This window comes from Mobula birostris, chromosome 5 (assembly GCF_030028105.1).
Source record: "Mobula birostris isolate sMobBir1 chromosome 5, sMobBir1.hap1, whole genome shotgun sequence".
NCBI lineage: Eukaryota > Metazoa > Chordata > Chondrichthyes > Myliobatiformes > Myliobatidae > Mobula > Mobula birostris.
In genome coordinates this window covers 174682309-174700320 of record NC_092374.1, presented here as the reverse complement: position 1 = coordinate 174700320, position 18012 = coordinate 174682309, and the positions used below count along the sequence as shown (strand labels likewise).

At 51.5% G+C, this 18012-nt stretch overlaps 1 protein-coding gene across 1 annotated transcript in view; it reads left to right on the top strand.

Moving 5' to 3' along the window:
- Positions 1–2217: 2217 nt before the first annotated feature.
- Positions 2218–18012, top strand: part of LOC140198062 (antigen peptide transporter 1-like) — a 57190-nt gene continuing 41395 nt past the window's right edge. Inside the window, exons 1-5 of the mRNA XM_072258928.1 lie at positions 2218–2327; positions 2728–2858; positions 7192–7397; positions 11683–11880; positions 12852–12980. Coding sequence (XP_072115029.1) covers positions 2218–2327; positions 2728–2858; positions 7192–7397; positions 11683–11880; positions 12852–12980 — 774 coding nt within the window. The remainder of the gene's footprint in view (positions 2328–2727; positions 2859–7191; positions 7398–11682; positions 11881–12851; positions 12981–18012) is intronic.

The following is an 18012-nucleotide window of genomic DNA, read 5'->3' as shown; positions in this document are numbered from 1 at the left end:
GTTGTGAGTGTTGCTTTGACCCCAGCATCTGCAGATTATTTTGTGTTTACGACCTCATTGACCCCTTGCTTGGTGATGCATCAGCCGAGTAAGCTTGTCATCTTTAAATCCATCACAGTCCTCTCCGCCAGCACCTCTCCCCACCCCATCACTTCTTCCCATCACACCACCCCACAACCTCTCCCCCAAACCCCCCTTGTCACTCTCCCTACCACCTCCCCCACCCCATCACTGCTTCCCATCACAACACCCCATAACCTTTCCCCCTGTCACTCTCCCCATCAGCCCAATGTCTATCACTTCTCCCATCTGTCATCTCTGCCCCAATATATTCACTCACCCCCACCCACTGTCACCTCTCCCCATTACTTACCCCTCCCTCTCCTGACCGTCCCCTCCCCAGATCAGTTGGAACTTTATCTCCATCTTCACCTATGGTTTCCAGCCGTGAATCCAGTGGTTCGGAACCCCTTCAAATCTTAACCTCCCCATTTCATCATTGTGAGTTCATGGACAACTCCTTGTCCCAACCCACCCCGTGTCTGAGAACACGAGCAGACCTTTGGACCCAATCTGCCCGATGGGGGGGGGGGGGAATGTGGTCTCAGTGGGTGGTGGAGGTGAGTGGTGTGTTGGTGTCTAATGTTGGGGTTACTGTGCTGACTTCTAGAGAGGTGTTGTATCTGTCTTGGGGGTTCAGCCCCCTCAGTGTCTGTGAGACTGGTGTTCTTAGTCTCGGGAGGAATGTGTCGTTCTGCTCTGACTGGTCATTACTATATCCCCAGTCCCGACTACTGGATTCTGCACCTCAGATTCTTTGGGGGTGGAGGAAATGGTAGGTGGGGTGTCTTGGACAGCTCTGACCAGTCACTGCCTGCATTCCCAGTGGAGACAGCCTATCTCTCTGAAGGAAGGGAGTGGGGTCTCTTGGAACACTAACCCGTCACTATTCCCAGGGGAGATAGCCTATCTGTGCTCTAAAGCGGCGGTCCCCAACCACCGGGGCTGCAACGCATGCACTACCGGGCCGCGAGGAAACGATATGATTTGGCGACATGAGTCAGCTGCACCTTTCCTCATTCCCTGTCACGCCCACTGTTGAGCTTGAACGCACGCGAGGTGATTACGCACACGTCATCCATGTCAGCGCGGGAAGGAGATCAACTCCTCAAGCTTGCAAATGACGGTGGGCTGAAAAGTATGTTTGATATAACATCTCTGCTGGCATTATGGATCAAAGTCAAGGCTGAATATCCTGAGATAGCCACGGAAGCACTGAAAATGTTGCTTCCATTTCCAACATATCTCTGCAATGAATGCAACGAGAACTAAATTGCGGAATAGACTGGACATAAGGAACCCCCTTCGAGTATCACTGTCTCCCATCACCCCTCAATAGGACCGTCTTGTTGCAGGGAAACAAGCCAGGGCTCCCACTGATTCAGCGATATTGGTGTGTTGCAATGATTTTATATGTTCATACGGGGAAAATATGTGCTGTGTGTTTAATATCCAAACGTTACTTAAAATGTTATGATGCTATTGACTTATATAACCATATAACAATTACAGCACGGAAACAGGCGATCTCTGCCCTTCTAGTCCGTGCCGAATGCTACTCTCACCTAGTCCCACCGACCTGCACTCTCCATTCCTTTCCTGTCCATATACCTATCCAATTTTTCTTTAAATGATAATATCGAACCTACCTCTACCACTTCTACTGGAAGTTCGTTCAACATTTACTTCAAGCTCCCCTGTCCTCCCCTGAGAATTGACTTATCACTATATTCATGCGAGGAAAATATGCGCTGTATGTTTAATATTAAATTCGTTAGATAAATCCTTTTAGAAACAAAATTAAGTGTATTAGCCACTTATCACCTATATTCCAGTTGTGATTACCCCACCCGCCCAAACAGAATCACCAAAACTGATTTGTAGAAAAAAAAAATCGGCAGTACACGCATGCGCACTGGTGCCTGCGCAAGGCTTCATGGTCATAGTAGTCTTTCTCGGGGTAAACACAACGTATTTGACTGCTACTCTTGTCCGTTGGCAACCCTACCACACCCCCCCCCCCCCGGGTCGGCCGGTCCAGAAGAATATTCTCAATAATAGACGGTCTGCAGTGCAGAAAGGGTTGGGGACCCCTGCTCTAAAGGGAGGGAGTGGGGTCACTCGGAACACTAACCAGTCACTGTATTCCCAGGGGAGATGGCCATTCCGTACTACTCCGGCCGGATGACTGACTGGGTGATGAACAAGGACAATCCATCGGCTTTCTCCAGCACCATCTTGGCGATGGCGGCCTTCACCATTGGCAGGTACCAGCGTGAGCGAGGGGCAGAGGATTAACAGCCTCCTACCTAGGGGGGATGGGGGTCTGCTGTCCCCACTTTGACAGTGAATGCCCAGTGATGTTACAGGACACAGCCCAATAATTCCGATCACACGGACACAGTCCCACAGCTACACACAGTTCATTACCACAGGCTGCTGTTTCTCGCAGTGTCCTGACTATAACACAGTGAACCCTGATCTTGTCCCAAATGTCTGTAAACCATTTACCCCACCATCCCCACTGCTCTTCTCCCACAAAATGTCTGTAACCTCAGTGACCCCTGTCCCACAGTGTCTGTAACTCCAGTGACCCCTGTCTCAGTGTCTGTAACCCCTGTCTCACAATTGTCAGTCACTCACTGACCTCTGCTCCTTTGTACACAGTGCTGTTTCAGAGTGTATTTGCGACTGTATCTACAACGCTACAATGACGGGGATTCACACCAGGATTCAGGGCTCCGTGTTCAGATCTGTCGTGCACCAGGAGATCGCATTCTTCGACACTCAGCACACAGGTACAGTGCACCATCATTCCCAGTGGCAGCAGGGTGTAAAGGGACAGAGTGAGTCGGAGAGGGAGGAGAAATTCCACTGGAATACTGTCGGTCATCTGAGAGAGGGTGACAGGCAGAGCGGGGAATTGAGACAACAGGCTCCTCAGTGTGGGGATTACAGAAGAGGAAAGATACTGTTTACAGTAGTTGTGTGTGACAGTGGAAATGTGATAGGGGAAAGAGAGTGTGGGAGGGAGCGATGCGGAGAGAGTGAGTGAGTGTGGGAGGGAGCACGAGAGAGACAGACAGACAGACAGGTGGGTTGTGAGACGGAGTGGTAGGGAATCGAGATAAAACCAGAATATGAAAAACTGTGGAACAGACAAGATGGAAATATTAAAAAATTTGGACTATGCAAGAGATTGGTTTAGGCATTTACATCAACCACATTGTTTAGGTCTGGAGTGGCTTTAACCCAAATGGTGTATTTAATCCTGAAGCAATTGCAAAAATGTGGTATTTTTGTGATTATCATTAGCTGTTCCTGGATGTTCACTGAGTTAAAATCCTAAACCTCCGATAGGACATAAACTCTGATATCAGGACTGATTTTCCAAACCTCTGACTGATTAATCGGGTAATTGAATCAAAGTTCAAAGAACATATATGTTACGATACACAATCTGAGGTTCATTTTTTTGCAGACATTCCAGTAAATACAAAAATCACAATAGAATCGGTGAAAGATCGCCCCAACAGGACGGACAAACAGTCATATGCAAAAGATGACAAATTGTCCATATACAAAGTGGAAAAAAAAGAAATAATAATAAATAAATAAGCAATAAATATCAAGAACATGAGATGAAGAGTCCTTGAAAGTGAGTCCATAGCTTGGGGGAACAGTTCAGTGATGGAGTGAGTGCAGATGAGTGAAGTTAGCCAGCACTCTAGTTCAAGATCCTGATGGTGGAGGGGTAATAGCTGTTCCTGAACCTGATGACAGCATTGAGAAGAGAGCATGGCCTGGGTGGTGGGGGTCCCTGATGATGGAAGCTGCTTTCCTGTGACAACACTGCCATGTAGATGTGATCCATGGTGGGGAGGGCTTTATCCGGGAGGAACAGGGTGTATTCACTACTTTTTGTTGGCTTTTCCATTCAAGGGTATCGGTGTTTCCATACCAGGCCATGTTGCAACTCGTCAATATACTCTCCAACACACATGTCTAGAAGTTTGTCATGGTTTTAGATGTCATGCCAAATCCTCGCAAAATTCTAAGGAAGTCGAGGTGCTGCCGTACTTCCTTCGTAATGGCACTTACACACTGGGCCCAGGACAGGTCCTCTGAAATGATAACGCTGAGGAATTTAAAGTTTCTGACCCTCTCCACCTCTGATCCCCCGATGAGGACTGGCTCATGGACCTGCAGCTTCCTCCTCCTGAAGTCAATAATCAGTTCTTTGGTCCTGCTGACATTGAGTGAGAGGTTATTGTTGTGGCACTACTCAGCCAGATTTTCAATCTCCCTCCTGTAAGCTGATTCATCACCATCTTTGATTCAGCCAGTGACAGTGGTGTCATCAGCAAATTTGAATATGGCATTGGAGCTGTGCTGAGCCTCACAGTCATAATTATAAAGTGAGTAGATCAGGGGCTAAGCACACAGCCCTGTGGTGCACCTGTGATGATGGAGATTGTGCAGGAGATGTTTTTGCCAATCCGAACTGACTGGGGTCTGCAGATGAGAAAATCGAGGATCCTGTTACACAAGGAAGGATTGAGGTGAAGGTCTTGAAGCTTGTGGGTTAGTTTCTGACACCTCCCTCACCTTTCTCGATCTCTGGAGACGAAGTGTTGACTGATGTCTTTTATAAATTACCAATTCCCAGGGTTATCTTGACTACAACTCTTCCCACCCTGTCTCCTGTGAAAGCGCCATTCCCTTTTCTCAGTTCCTTTGTCTCCACTGCATTTGTCCCCAGGATGAGGCTTTCCTTTCCAGGGCATCACAGATGCCCTCCTTCTTCAAAGTCGAGGGTTTTCCTTCCTCCACGTTTGATGCTGTCCTCATCCGCATTTCTTCCATTCCCTGAAGGTCTCCGCTCACCCCATCTCCCTAACAGTGGTAGAGTTCCTCTTGTCCTTCCCTAGCATCCCGTGAGCCACCGCATCCAACACATCATTCTCCACAACTTCGGCCACCTCCAAAGGGATCCTACCACCAAACAAATCTTTACCTCACTCACTCTCTCTGCTTTCGGTGGGGATCATTCCTTCTCCATTCATCCCTCCCCATTAATCTTCCTCCTTGCACTTATTTCTGCGTGACCAAAGTGCTACACCTGCCCATTTACCTCTTCCCTCACCTCCATTCAGGGCCCCAAACCATCCTTACAGGTGAGGCAACACTTCACTTGCAAATCTGCTGGGGTGATCTATTGTGTCTGGTGCTTCTGACACAATACAACCTCACCCATCGTAAATTGGAGGACAACTTCGTCGAGCACCCCTGCTCCATCCACCAAAAGAGGAACTTCCTGGTGGCCAAAGACTTAAATTCCAATTTCCTGGAGCCCACAGCCTTCTCTTGTGCCAAGATGAGATCACCCTGAGGTGGAGGAGCAGCACTTTGTATTCCGTCTGGGTAGCCTCCAACCTGATGGCATGAACATCAATTTCTCCTTCCAGTAAAAAAAATTCCTTCCCCCCCGCCCCCGGTCTATTCTTCTACTCTGGCCCCTTACCTCTTCTCACCTAACTATGACCTCCCCCTGGGTCCACTCCTCCTTCCCTTTCTCCTATGGTCCATTCTCTCCTTTCAGATTCCTTCCTCTCCAGCCCTTTATCTTTCTTGCCCACTTGGCTTCACCTGTCACCTGATAGCTATCCTCCCCCGCCTCCACCTTTTCATTCTGTCATCTTCCCCCTTCCTTTTCCGTCCTGAAGGCTGGAAACGTCGACATCATTTCTGTAGATGCTGCCTGACCTGCTGAGTTCCTCCAGCATTTTGTCCGTGTTTCTTTGGATTACCAGTGTCTGCAAAATCTGTTGTGTTAAGTTTTGCGGGGATGATACTATTGAATACCGAGCTGTAGTCCGTGAAGAGCATCCTGATGTATGTATCTTCACTGTCCAGATGTTGACAGTGTTTCTGACAGATTGTACTGGAAGCTGATCATGTGGAAAAAAAATCATTTGTCCATGTTTACTCTGAGTTCTTGAGACAGTGAGGATGTGGGTTAGATCAGGATTTATATACAGACCTGTCCGGGACCCCGGTACATAGGATACAGGCCTGGGGAGATCTATTCTAGAGAGATGGGTTTCGAACCCAGGATCTAGAATCCAGGAGGTGTGTCGTAGAATGAGGGGTCCAGGGGTGTAGACCCAGGAAATGTCCTTCTGTAGAGGGAGAGGCTCAGAACCCGGGACCCAGGGATCTCCTGTTAGGAGAGTGTCAGGATGTCAGGATCCCAGACCCCAGGAATTCTCTTACTGCTGAGTGAGTGATCCAAATCCCTAGAAGAGAGAGTGGCTCAGAATCCCACGAGATCTCCTGTAGAGTGTGGGACCCAGGATCCCATGAGATCTCCTGTAGAGTGTGGGACCCAGGATCCCATGAGATCTCCTGTAGAGTGTGGGACCCAGGATCCCATGAGATCTCCTGTAGAGTGTGGAACCGAGGACCCCATGAGTCTCCTGTAGAGTGTGGGACCCAGGATCCCATGAGATCTCCAGTAGAGTGTGGGACCCAGGACCCCATGAGATCTCCTGTAGAGTGTGGAACCGAGGACCCCATGAGTCTCCTGTAGAGTGTGGGACCCAGGATCCCATGAGATCTCCTGTAGAGTGTGGGACCCAGGATCTCATGAGATCTCCTGTAGAGTGTGGGACCCAGGACCCTAGGAGATCTCCTGTAGACTATAAGACCCAGGAACCCATGAGATCTCCTGTAGACTGCGGGACCCAGGACCCCATGAGATCTCCTGAAGAATGTGGGACCCAGGATCTCATGTGAGCTCCTGTAGACTGTGGGGCCCAGGACCCTATGAGATCTCCTGCAGAGTGTAAGATCCAGGAACCCATGAGATCTCCTGTAGAGTGTAAGATCCAGGAACCCATGAGATCTCCTGTAGACTGTGGGACCAGGAACCCATGAGATCTCCTGTAGAGCGTGTGACCCAGGATCTCATGAGATCTCCTGTAGACTGTGGGACCCAGGACCCCATGAGATCTCTTGTAGAAATTGGGACACAGAACCCCAGGAAATCTCTTGTGTAGAGAGGGTTTCAGAACCCCAGGAGATCTCCTGTTGTTACAGTTTTGATGAAATCTCTGTCTCTATTGCCAGGTGATATCACATCCCGCATCACCACAGACACGAACACGATGAGCGACTCGCTGTCAGAACAGCTGAGCCTGCTGATGTGGTGCCTGATGAGAGTCATGTGTCTCCTGGCCTTCATGCTCAGCCTGTCCTTCAAACTATCCCTCTTCACCCTGGCGTTGATTCCATTCATCATCATCGTCCCGGAGTTCTTCGCCCATTTCTACCAGGTAGGTTCATCATTGCATTTCAACCCATCGGTTCTTTCCCACCCCTGATCCTTATTCCTGTCCCACATTGTCCAGCGTCAGTCTCCTCAACCATATCACACAGAACACTACAGCACAGGGACCAGCCGGCCTTTCGGCCCACAAGTCTGCCGACCATGATGCCAAGTTAAGCTAATCCCATCTGCCTGTATGCTCTATATCCATCTTGTGAATGTATCGTAATGCCTCTTAAACATTGCTATCATATCCACTATCAGCACTTCCCCTGGTAGTGCATTCTAGGCACCTACCATTCTCTGTAGAAATAACCTTGCCTTGTAAACGTTCTTTGAATTCCCCCCCCCTCACTGTAAATCTATGCCCTTATTATTTGACATATCCATCCTGGGGGGTGGGGGGTGAAACTACCCTATCTGTGCTTCTCATAACTAAATATACTCAGCCTCTGGTAGTCTAGGGATGGCAATCAAAGCTTGTCCAACCTTTCCTTGTAGCTAATACTTTCTAGTCAAGGGAAAGTCCTGCTGAACCTTTTCAGCACCTTCTCCAAAGCCTGCACTGTAAAGCAGTGACCAGACTGCGCACAATAATCCAAATGTGGCCTAAGCAGAGTTTCATGTAGCTGTAACACAACTTACTGACTGGTATACTCAACATCCTGACTGAGGAAGAGAATATGCTGTGTGTCTATCCACTTGCTTTGCCACTTTTCGGGGAGCTATGGACGTGGACCCAGGATTCCTCGGTGTATCAGTGCTGTCAAGGGTCCGGCCATTCACTGTGTACTTCCCTCTCAAAGTGCAGCACCGCGTACTTCGATTAAACTCCATCTGCCATTTCTCTGTCAATATTTCCAAGGGATCCATATCCTGCTGAATCCTTTTGAATACAATCTACCAAGTCTCTCCTGCGATTGCATATGCCTTAATCTTTTGGATCAGCCAACCATGTGGGACCTTGACAAAAACCTTCACTAATCATCTTTATCATCCCTGAAAACATAATTGTTTGTAAAATATGAACCACCCCCCCACACACAAAGCCATGCAAAGTTTTTGCTTTATCTGATGAGAGTAGATCTTGTCACTAAGAATTACCTTCAATAAGTTTCCTTTCACAGATGTAAGCCCCACAGCCCACAATGTCCTGCTTTGTCTCTTTTGCCCTTCTTAAACAAAAGAACAACATTGGCTGTTCTCCATTCTCTGGGGTCTCACATGTTGCTGGAGAGGATACAAAGATCTTTCTCATCTTACTTCCCATCAGCCCTGGGGAATTGACCAGCTTAACGTTCTTTGAGAGCTCCACACGACATCCTTGCTGAGATCAACGTCCCTCAGAACGTTGTCATACGCTTCCCTGATCTCACGATCCTCTATTTCCATCCACCGTTCCCAATGGACTTCCTCCCACTGGCCAGTCCACATTCCCCCAACCATTTCCAATCCCCAGTTCAGTGAGGCATTTGCCATTCCTTAATCCTTGGATGCTTTAAGGAGAGAGTGGGAGAGTGAGGATCTCAATTCATCTGGAGATGTGTAGGGCTGAGGATGTCCTTGTAATCACGGCAGGAGTTTAGAAATGGGGAGAAACTGGAGCAGCAGGGAATCTCACGTGGTCACAGGGAGAATGACAGACAGCACCGGAGGCTGGAACTAAACCTGGGTCTCTGGAGGCTGTGAGGCAGTGATACGACCTACAACATGACTTACTCCCTGTGGGATCAGTCTAGAACACCACTCTACTCCCTGTGGGATCAGTCTAGAACACCACTCTGCTCCCTGTAGAATCAGTCTGGAACACCACTCCTCCCTGTGGGATCAGTCTGGAACACCACTCTCCTCCCTGTAGGATCTGTCTAGAACACCACTCCCCTCCCTGTAGGATCTGTCTAGAACACCGCTCTATTCCCTGTGGGATCAGTCTAGAACACCACTCTACTCCCTGTGGGATCAGTCTGGAATACCACTCCCCTCCCTGTAGGATCAGTCTAGAACACCACTCTACTCTCTGTAGGATCAGTCTGGAACACCACTCTACTCCCTGTGGGATCAGTCTAGAACACCACTCTGCTCCCTGTAGAATCAGTCTGGAACACCACTCCTCCCTGTGGGATCAGTCTGGAACACCACTCTACTCCCTGTGGGATCAGTCTAGAACACCACTCTCCTCCCTGTAGGATCAGTCTGGAACACCACTCTACTCCCTGTGGGATCAGTCTAGAACACCACTCTGCTCCCTGTAGAATCAGTCTGGAACACCACTCCTCCCTGTGGGATCAGTCTGGAACACCACTCTACTCCCTGTGGGATCAGTCTAGAACACCACTCTGCTCCCTGTAGAATCAGTCTGGAACACCACTCCTCCCTGTGGGATCAGTCTGGAACACCACTCTCCTCCCTGTAGGATCTGTCTAGAACACCACTCCCCTCCCTGTAGGATCTGTCTAGAACACCGCTCTATTCCCTGTGAGATCAGTCTAGAACACCACTCTACTCCCTGTGGGATCAGTCTGGAACACCACTCCTCCCTGTGGGATCAGTCTGGAACACCACTCTCCTCCCTGTAGGATCTGTCTAGAACACCACTCCCCTCCCTGTAGGATCTGTCTAGAACACCGCTCTATTCCCTGTGGGATCAGTCTAGAACACCACTCTACTCCCTGTGGGATCAGTCTGGAACACCACTCTCCTCCCTGTAGGATCAGTCTGGAACACCACTCTACTCCCTGTGGGATCAGTCTGGAACACTCCCTGTAGGATCAGTCTGGAACACCACTCTACTCCCTGTAGGATCAATCTGGAACACCACTCTACCCCCTGTAGGATCAGTCTAGAACACCAGTCTCCTCCCTGTAGGATCAGTGTGGAACACCACTCTACTCCCTGTAGGATCAGTCTGGAACACCACCCTACTCCCTGTAGGATCAGTCTGGAACACTACTCTACTCCATGTAGGATCAGTCTGGAACACCAGTCTACTCCCTGTAGGATCTGTCTAGAACACCAGTCTACTCCCTGTAGGATCTGTCTAGAGCACCACTCTACTCTCTGTAGGATCAGTCTGGAACACAACTCTACACCCAGTTTCTGGGATCTCTCCTTGTAATCTGACCCTTTGGAGGCAAGATATCACACAGGTAATTAGGAATTCCCCGGTGGGAACATAGACATGAAGATGCTGGAGGGTGAAATAAAAGCTGAAGAGACTGGAAACACTCATTGGGTTGGGCAACAAGGAGACATTGAAGGGACATGATGTGGAAAGCAGCCTCCCCCCCCCCCCCCCCCCACTATACTGACTGACCCTCACAGAGCTGGATCTGCCTGCCCAGGTTTATTGTGGAGACCTCTCCAACCCTGGACTCTGGACTCCTCTTGTGTGGCTGCACCACATCTGACTACTCCCTGACCCTGAACTCTCCATGTGCTCATTCTCCTTGGCCTTGGGATCTTGTTGTGCTGGACCACCCTGACGCTGGACTCTTGCTGTGCTGGGACCTCCCTGACACTGGGACTTCCTGTGACAGGTCCTCATTGATACTGGGATCTTGCTGTGCCGGACCACCCTGACACTGGGATCTTGTTGTGCCGGACCACCCTGACACTGGGATCTTGTTGTGCTGGGCCACCCTGACACTGGGATCTTGCTGTGCCGGACCACCCTGACACTGGGATCTCGTGCCGGACCACCCTGTCACTGGGATCTTGCTGTGCCGGACCACCCTGACACTAGGACTTCCTGTTCCGGGTTCTCCCTGACACTGGGATCTTGCTGTGCTGGGACCACCCTGACTGTGGGATCTTGCTGTGCCAGACCACCCTGACCATGGGATCTTGCTGTGCCGGACCACCCTGACTGTGGGATCTTGCTGTGCTGGGACCACCCTGACGCTGGGATCTTGCTGCGCTGGAGCACCCTGACACTGGGATCTTGCTGTGCCAGACCACCCTGACACTGGGATCTTGCTGTGCCATACCACCCTGACACTGGGATCTTGCTGTGCCGGACCACCCTGACACTGGGATCTTGCTGTGCTGGGACCACCCTGACTGTGGGATCTTGCTGTGCCAGACCACCCTGACCATGGGATCTTGCTGTACCGGACCACCCTGACTGTGGGATCTTGCTGTGCTGGGTCCTCCCTGACGCTGGGATCTTGCTGTGCCGGACCACCCTGACACTGGGACTTCCTGTTCTGGGTTCTCCCTGGTACTGACTCTCCCTCTGCCGGGCTCTGACTAGCCCCAGCCCTCCCTGACTGTGAGATATTTCTGTATGACAGAACCTGTCGGCTGACGTTCAGGCGTCTCTGGCCAAAGCCAATGACGTGGCGATGGAGACGTTCTCCTCCATGAAGACAGTGCGCAGCTTCGCCAACGAGGATGGAGAGTGCCGACGATACGGAGAGCGATTGAACGACACCTTCCAGCTGAACAAGAGGGAGGCCTTGTTCTACGCCATCTACATGTGGACCAACAGTGTAGGCCTCGTTCTCTCCCTTCCCCCACGGGAACCAGGCCAATACTCCTGGGAGGGCAGTTGTCACTCCTTCTCTCCACCCAGGGGAGGGTCTCAGTGACTGGGTGGGGAAGGGGTCTGACTGTAACAGTGTGAGGAGAGGGAATGGAGTCAGATGGTTTGCTGGTGGAGACAGTGGATGGTGAGATGGAGGAAGACGAGTGGGTGACCTTCACACCGAGGAGGTGAGGGTGGGTCCTTGGGCTAAAAGGGGCTGAGGTTTCTACTCCTGGATCTCTTGGTGAAGAGAGACCAGCCTAGAAACTCAGGTCATGGTGCTGCCTGAATGGAAGTAGTGAATGGGGTGTGGTAGTGTCTGGCCATCTAGGATGTATGTCTGCTTCATGGAGGACTTTCCAGTCAGTCTGGTGTGTCTGCTCTTGCTGGTGTGAGGGGTCTGTCTCCCAGGGGATGCTCTTTGCTGGTGTGAGGGGTCTGTCTCCCAGGGGATGCTGTTTGTCTCTCGGTGGCTGGATGTCTCTCAGGATTGGCTGAGTGTCTCTCAAGGGAGTGTGAGTTTCTGTCTGTCTTGGGAGTGGGGGCAATTCTGTCTGTGTTGAGGGGGTCTGTCAAGGGTTCAATCTGTAGTGAGTATCTCTCTCTCTGGGTGGGTGTCTGTCTTTTAGGTATGTATGTCTGGGGGGAGCAGCACTATTTGTTGTGGGTGGTCTGCCTCTGTTGGGTGTCTCTCTTAGGCAGGTTCCTCTGGGTCTGAGGTGGGTGCCTGGGATTGTTATCTGTCTCTGGGGTGAGGGTCTGCCTGTCAGGGTGGATGTCTGTGTCTGGGGTGGATGTCTGGATGGGTTTTTGTCTGTTGGGGTGAACGTCTGCCTGTCAGGGTGGATGTCTGTGTCTGGGGTGGATGTCTGGATGGGTATCTGTCTCTGGGGGTTATTGCCATTTTCTCATGGGACCCTGCCTCTTCCTTTGCAGCTCTCCGGCCTGTTACTGAAGGTCAGCATCTTGTTCTACGGGGGCTCGCTCGTGACAGACGGCAGTGTGACGAGTGGTGGTCTTGTCTCCTTCATCCTCTATCAACTGCAGTTTACCTCGGCCATTGAGGTGAGCAGCAGGGACACAGTCAGTTCTTTATCCCAGACGGCCAGACACCCACCCTCTTCGGACCCAGACAGCTAAACATCCCAGCGACCAGACAGCAGTCAATCAAATAATCTTCCTGACATTTAGACACCTGGATCTCAGTACCAGATCCTTCTTGTGTGCTTCATCTTCTGTCTAACAACCACGGCCTGCATCAGAGACTCGAGTTTGATGCTGTCTGTGTGGAGTTTGCATGTTCTCCCGGTGACTGTGTGGGTTCTCCTTGGGTGCCCATTTCCTCTCACATCCCAATGACTGGGAGGTAATTCCCCCCAGTGTGTTGTTGAGGGATGGGGGGGGCCATTGGACTTGGTTCTATTGTCACGTGTACCAAGGTGCAGTGAAAAGCTTTAGTTTGAATGCCATCCAGGCAGATCGTGCCGTACATAATTAATCCAGGGAAAGTTGCTGGGAATGTGGCCAGGAACACGACTGGTGTAAATGGCGGCTGACGATGGGCACAGACTGAAGCCTGTCTCTGTATTGTGTGATTCTGTGACTACGATGAGAGGAGGTGGGGGAGCTCAGGGTCTGGCGCCAGGCAAATAACAACTTCCTCATTATCAGCAACACAAGAAATAGCAGCAGGAGTAGGCCTTTCGGCCCATCGAGCTTGCCCCACCATTCAATTAGATCACGGCTGAACTGTCCGTAAACTCAGCTCCATCTACCTGCCTTTTCCCCATAACCCTTAATTCCCCTAAGTTTCCCCTAACACAAAGATGGTTTTTCACTTCAGGAGAACCTGCACCACTCACACCCCTCCTCACATCACTGGCAGAGCAGTGGAAACTACGAGCAGTCTCAATCTCCTGGGAGAGTACGTCCCACACAACCTCTCATGGGTCCAAAACACATTCTCCACAGTCACCAACACCTCCACAGTCACCAACACCTCCACAGTCACCAACATCTCCACAGTCTCCAACACCTGCACAGTCACCAACATCCTCCAGTGACCAACACCTCCACAGTCACCAACATCTCCACAGTCACCAACATCTCCACAGTCACTAACATCTCCACAGTCACCAACACCTCCACAGTCACCAACACCTCCACTGTCACCAACACCATCCACAGTCACCAACACCTCCACAGACTCCAACACCTCCACAGTCACCAAAACCTCCACAGTCACCAACATCCTCGACAGTCACCAACACCTCCACAGTCACCGACATCCCCACAGTCACCTATATCCCCACAGTCACCGACATTCCCACAGTCACCGACATCCCCACAGTCACCTACATCTCCACAGTCACCTACATCTCCACAGTCACCAACACCTCCACAGTCACCAACACCTCCACTGTCACCAACACCATCCACAGTCACCAACACCTCCACAGACTCCAACACCTCCACAGTCACCAACATTCTCCACAGTCACCAACACCTCGACAGTCACCAACATCTCCACAGTCACCAACACCTCCACAGTCACCAACATCTCCACAGTCACCAGCATCCTCCACAGTCACCAACATCCTCCACAGTCACCAACATCCTCCACAGTCACCAACACCCTCCACGGTCACCAACACCCCCACTGTCACCAACACCCTCCACAGTCACCAACGCCCTCCACAGTCACCAACACCTCCACAGTCACCAACACCCTCCACGGTCACCAACACCCCCACTGTCACCAACACCCTCCACAGTCACCAACGCCTCCACGGTCACCAACATCTCCACAGTCACCAACACCTCCACAGTCACCAACATCTCCACAGTCACCAACACCTCCACAGTCACCAACATCTGCACAGTCACCAACATCTGCACAGTCACCAAGATCTCCACTGTCACCAACACCTCCACAGTCACCAACATCCTCCAGTCACCAACACCTCCACCGTCAGCAACATCCCCCGCAGTCACCAACACCTCCACAGTCACCAACAGCCTCCACAGTCACCAACACCCTCCACAGTCACCAACATCTCCACAGTCACCAACATCCTCCACAGTCACCAACACCTCCACAGTCACCAACACCCTCCACAGTCACCAACAGCCTCCACAGTCACCAACACCCTCCACAGTCACCAACACCTCCACTGTCACCAACATCCTCCACAGTCACCAACATCTCCACAGTCACCAACATCCTCCACAGTCACCAACACCTCCACAGTCACCAACACCTCCACAGTCACCAACACCTCCACAGTCACCAACATCTCCACTGACCAACACCTCCGCAGTCAACAACACCTCCACAGACACCAACATCTCCACAGTCACCAATACCCTCCACAGTCACCAACACCTCCACTGTCACCAACATCCTCGACAGTCACCAACACCTCCACAGTCACCGACATCCCCACAGTCACCTACATCTCCACAGTCACCTACATCTCCACAGTCACCAACACCTCCACAGTCACCAACACCTCCACTGTCACCAACACCATCCACAGTCACCAACACCTCCACAGTCACCAACACCTCCACAGTCACCAACACCTCCACAGACTCCAACACCTCCACAGTCACCAACATTCTCCACAGTCACCAACACCTCGACAGTCACCAACATCTTCCACATTCACCAACACCCTCCACAGTCAGCAACATCTCCACAGTCACCAACACCCTCCTCAGTCTCCAACACCCTCCACAGTCACCAACATCTCCACAGTCACCAACACCTCCACAGTCACCAACATCTGCACAGTCACCAACATCTCCACAGTCACCAAGATCTCCACTGTCACCAACACCTCCACAGTCACCAACAGCCTCCACAGTCACCAACACCTCCACAGTCACCAACACCTCCACAGTCACCAACACCCTCCACAGTCACCAACATCCCTCCACTGTCACCAACACCCTCCACAGTCATCAACATCCCCCAGTCACCAACACCTCCACAGTCACCAACACCTCCACAGTCAGCAACATTCTCCTGTCACCAACACCCTCCAGTCACCAACACCCTCCAGTCACCAACACCCTCCAGTCACCAACACCGCCACTGTCACCAACACCCTCCACAGTCACCAACACCTCCACAGTCACCAACACCTCCACAGTCACAAACATCTCCACAGTCACCAACATCCCTCCACTGTCACCAACACCCTCCACAGTCATCAACATCCCCCAGTCACCAACACCTCCACAGTCACCAACACCTCCACAGTCAGCAACATTCTCCTGTCACCAACACCCTCCAGTCACCAACACCCTCCAGTCACCAACACCCTCCAGTCACCAACACCGCCACTGTCACCAACACCTCCATAGACACCAACAACCTCCACAGTCACCAACACCCTCCACTGTCACCTACACCTCCACAGTCACCAACACCTCCACTGTCACCAACACCTCCACTGTCACCAACACCTCCACAGTCACCAACAGCCTCCACAGCCACCAACATCTCCACAGTCACCAACATCTCCACAGTCATCAACATCCCCCAGTCAACAACACCTCCACAGTCACCAACATCTCCACAGTCAGCAACACCTCCACAGTCACCAACATCTCCGCAGTCACCAACACCTCCACAGTCACCAACATTCTCCAGTCACCAACACCCTCCAGTCACCAACACCTCCACTGTCACCAACACCTCCACTGTCACCAACACCTCCACTGTCACCAACACCTCCATGGACACCAACACCCTCCACAGTCACCAACATCTCCACTGTCACCAACACCCTCCACAGTCATCAACTTCCTCCACACTCACCAACTCCTCCACAGTCACCAACACCTCCACACTCACCAACTCCTCCACAGTCACCAACACCCTCCACAGTCACCAGCACCCTCCACAGTCACCAACACCTCCACAGTCACGAACACCTCCACAGTCACCAACACCCTCCACAGTCACCAACACCTCCACAGTCACCAACACCCTCCACAGTCACCAACACCCTCCACAGTCACCAACACCTCCACAGTCAACAACACCTCCACAGTCTCCAACATCCTCCGCAGTCACCAACATCTCCGCAGTCAACAACACCTCCACAGTCACAAACATTTCCACAGTCACCAACACCTCCGCAGTCACCAACATCCTCCGCAGTCACCAACACCCTCCGCAGTCACCAACACCTCCGCAGTCACCAACACCTCCGCAGTCACCAACACCTCCACAGTCACCAACATCCTCCACAGTCACCAACATCTCCACTGTCACCAACACCTCCACAGTCACCAACACCTCCACAGTCACCAACACCCTCCACTGACCAACACCTCCACAGTCACCAACATCCTCCACAGTCTCCAACACCTCCACAGTCACCAACACCCTCCACAGTCACCAACACCCTCCACAGTCACCAACACCTCCACAGTCAACAACACCTCCACAGTCTCCAACATCCTCCGCAGTCACCAACATCTCCGCAGTCAACAACACCTCCACAGTCACAAACATTTCCACAGTCACCAACACCTCCGCAGTCACCAACATCCTCCGCAGTCACCAACACCCTCCGCAGTCACCAACACCTCCGCAGTCACCAACACCTCCACAGTCACCAACATCCTCCACAGTCAACAACACCTCCACAGTCTCCAACATCCTCCGCAGTCACCAACATCTCCGCAGTCAACAACACCTCCACAGTCACAAACATTTCCACAGTCACCAACACCTCCGCAGTCACCAACATCCTCCGCAGTCACCAACACCCTCCGCAGTCACCAACACCTCCGCAGTCACCAACACCTCCGCAGTCACCAACACCTCTACTGTCTCCAACACCTCCACTGTCACCAACACTTCCACAGTCACCAACACCTCCACAATTACCAACATCCTCCACAGTCACCAACATGTCCACAGTCACCAACACCTCCACAATTACCAACACCCTCCACAGTCACCAGCACCTCCACAGTCACCAACGTCCTCCACAGTCACCAACACCTCTGCTTTCTGAGGATGGTGAAGAGAGCTGGTCCATGCACTCCGATACGGACAACTGTCTACAAATGCCTG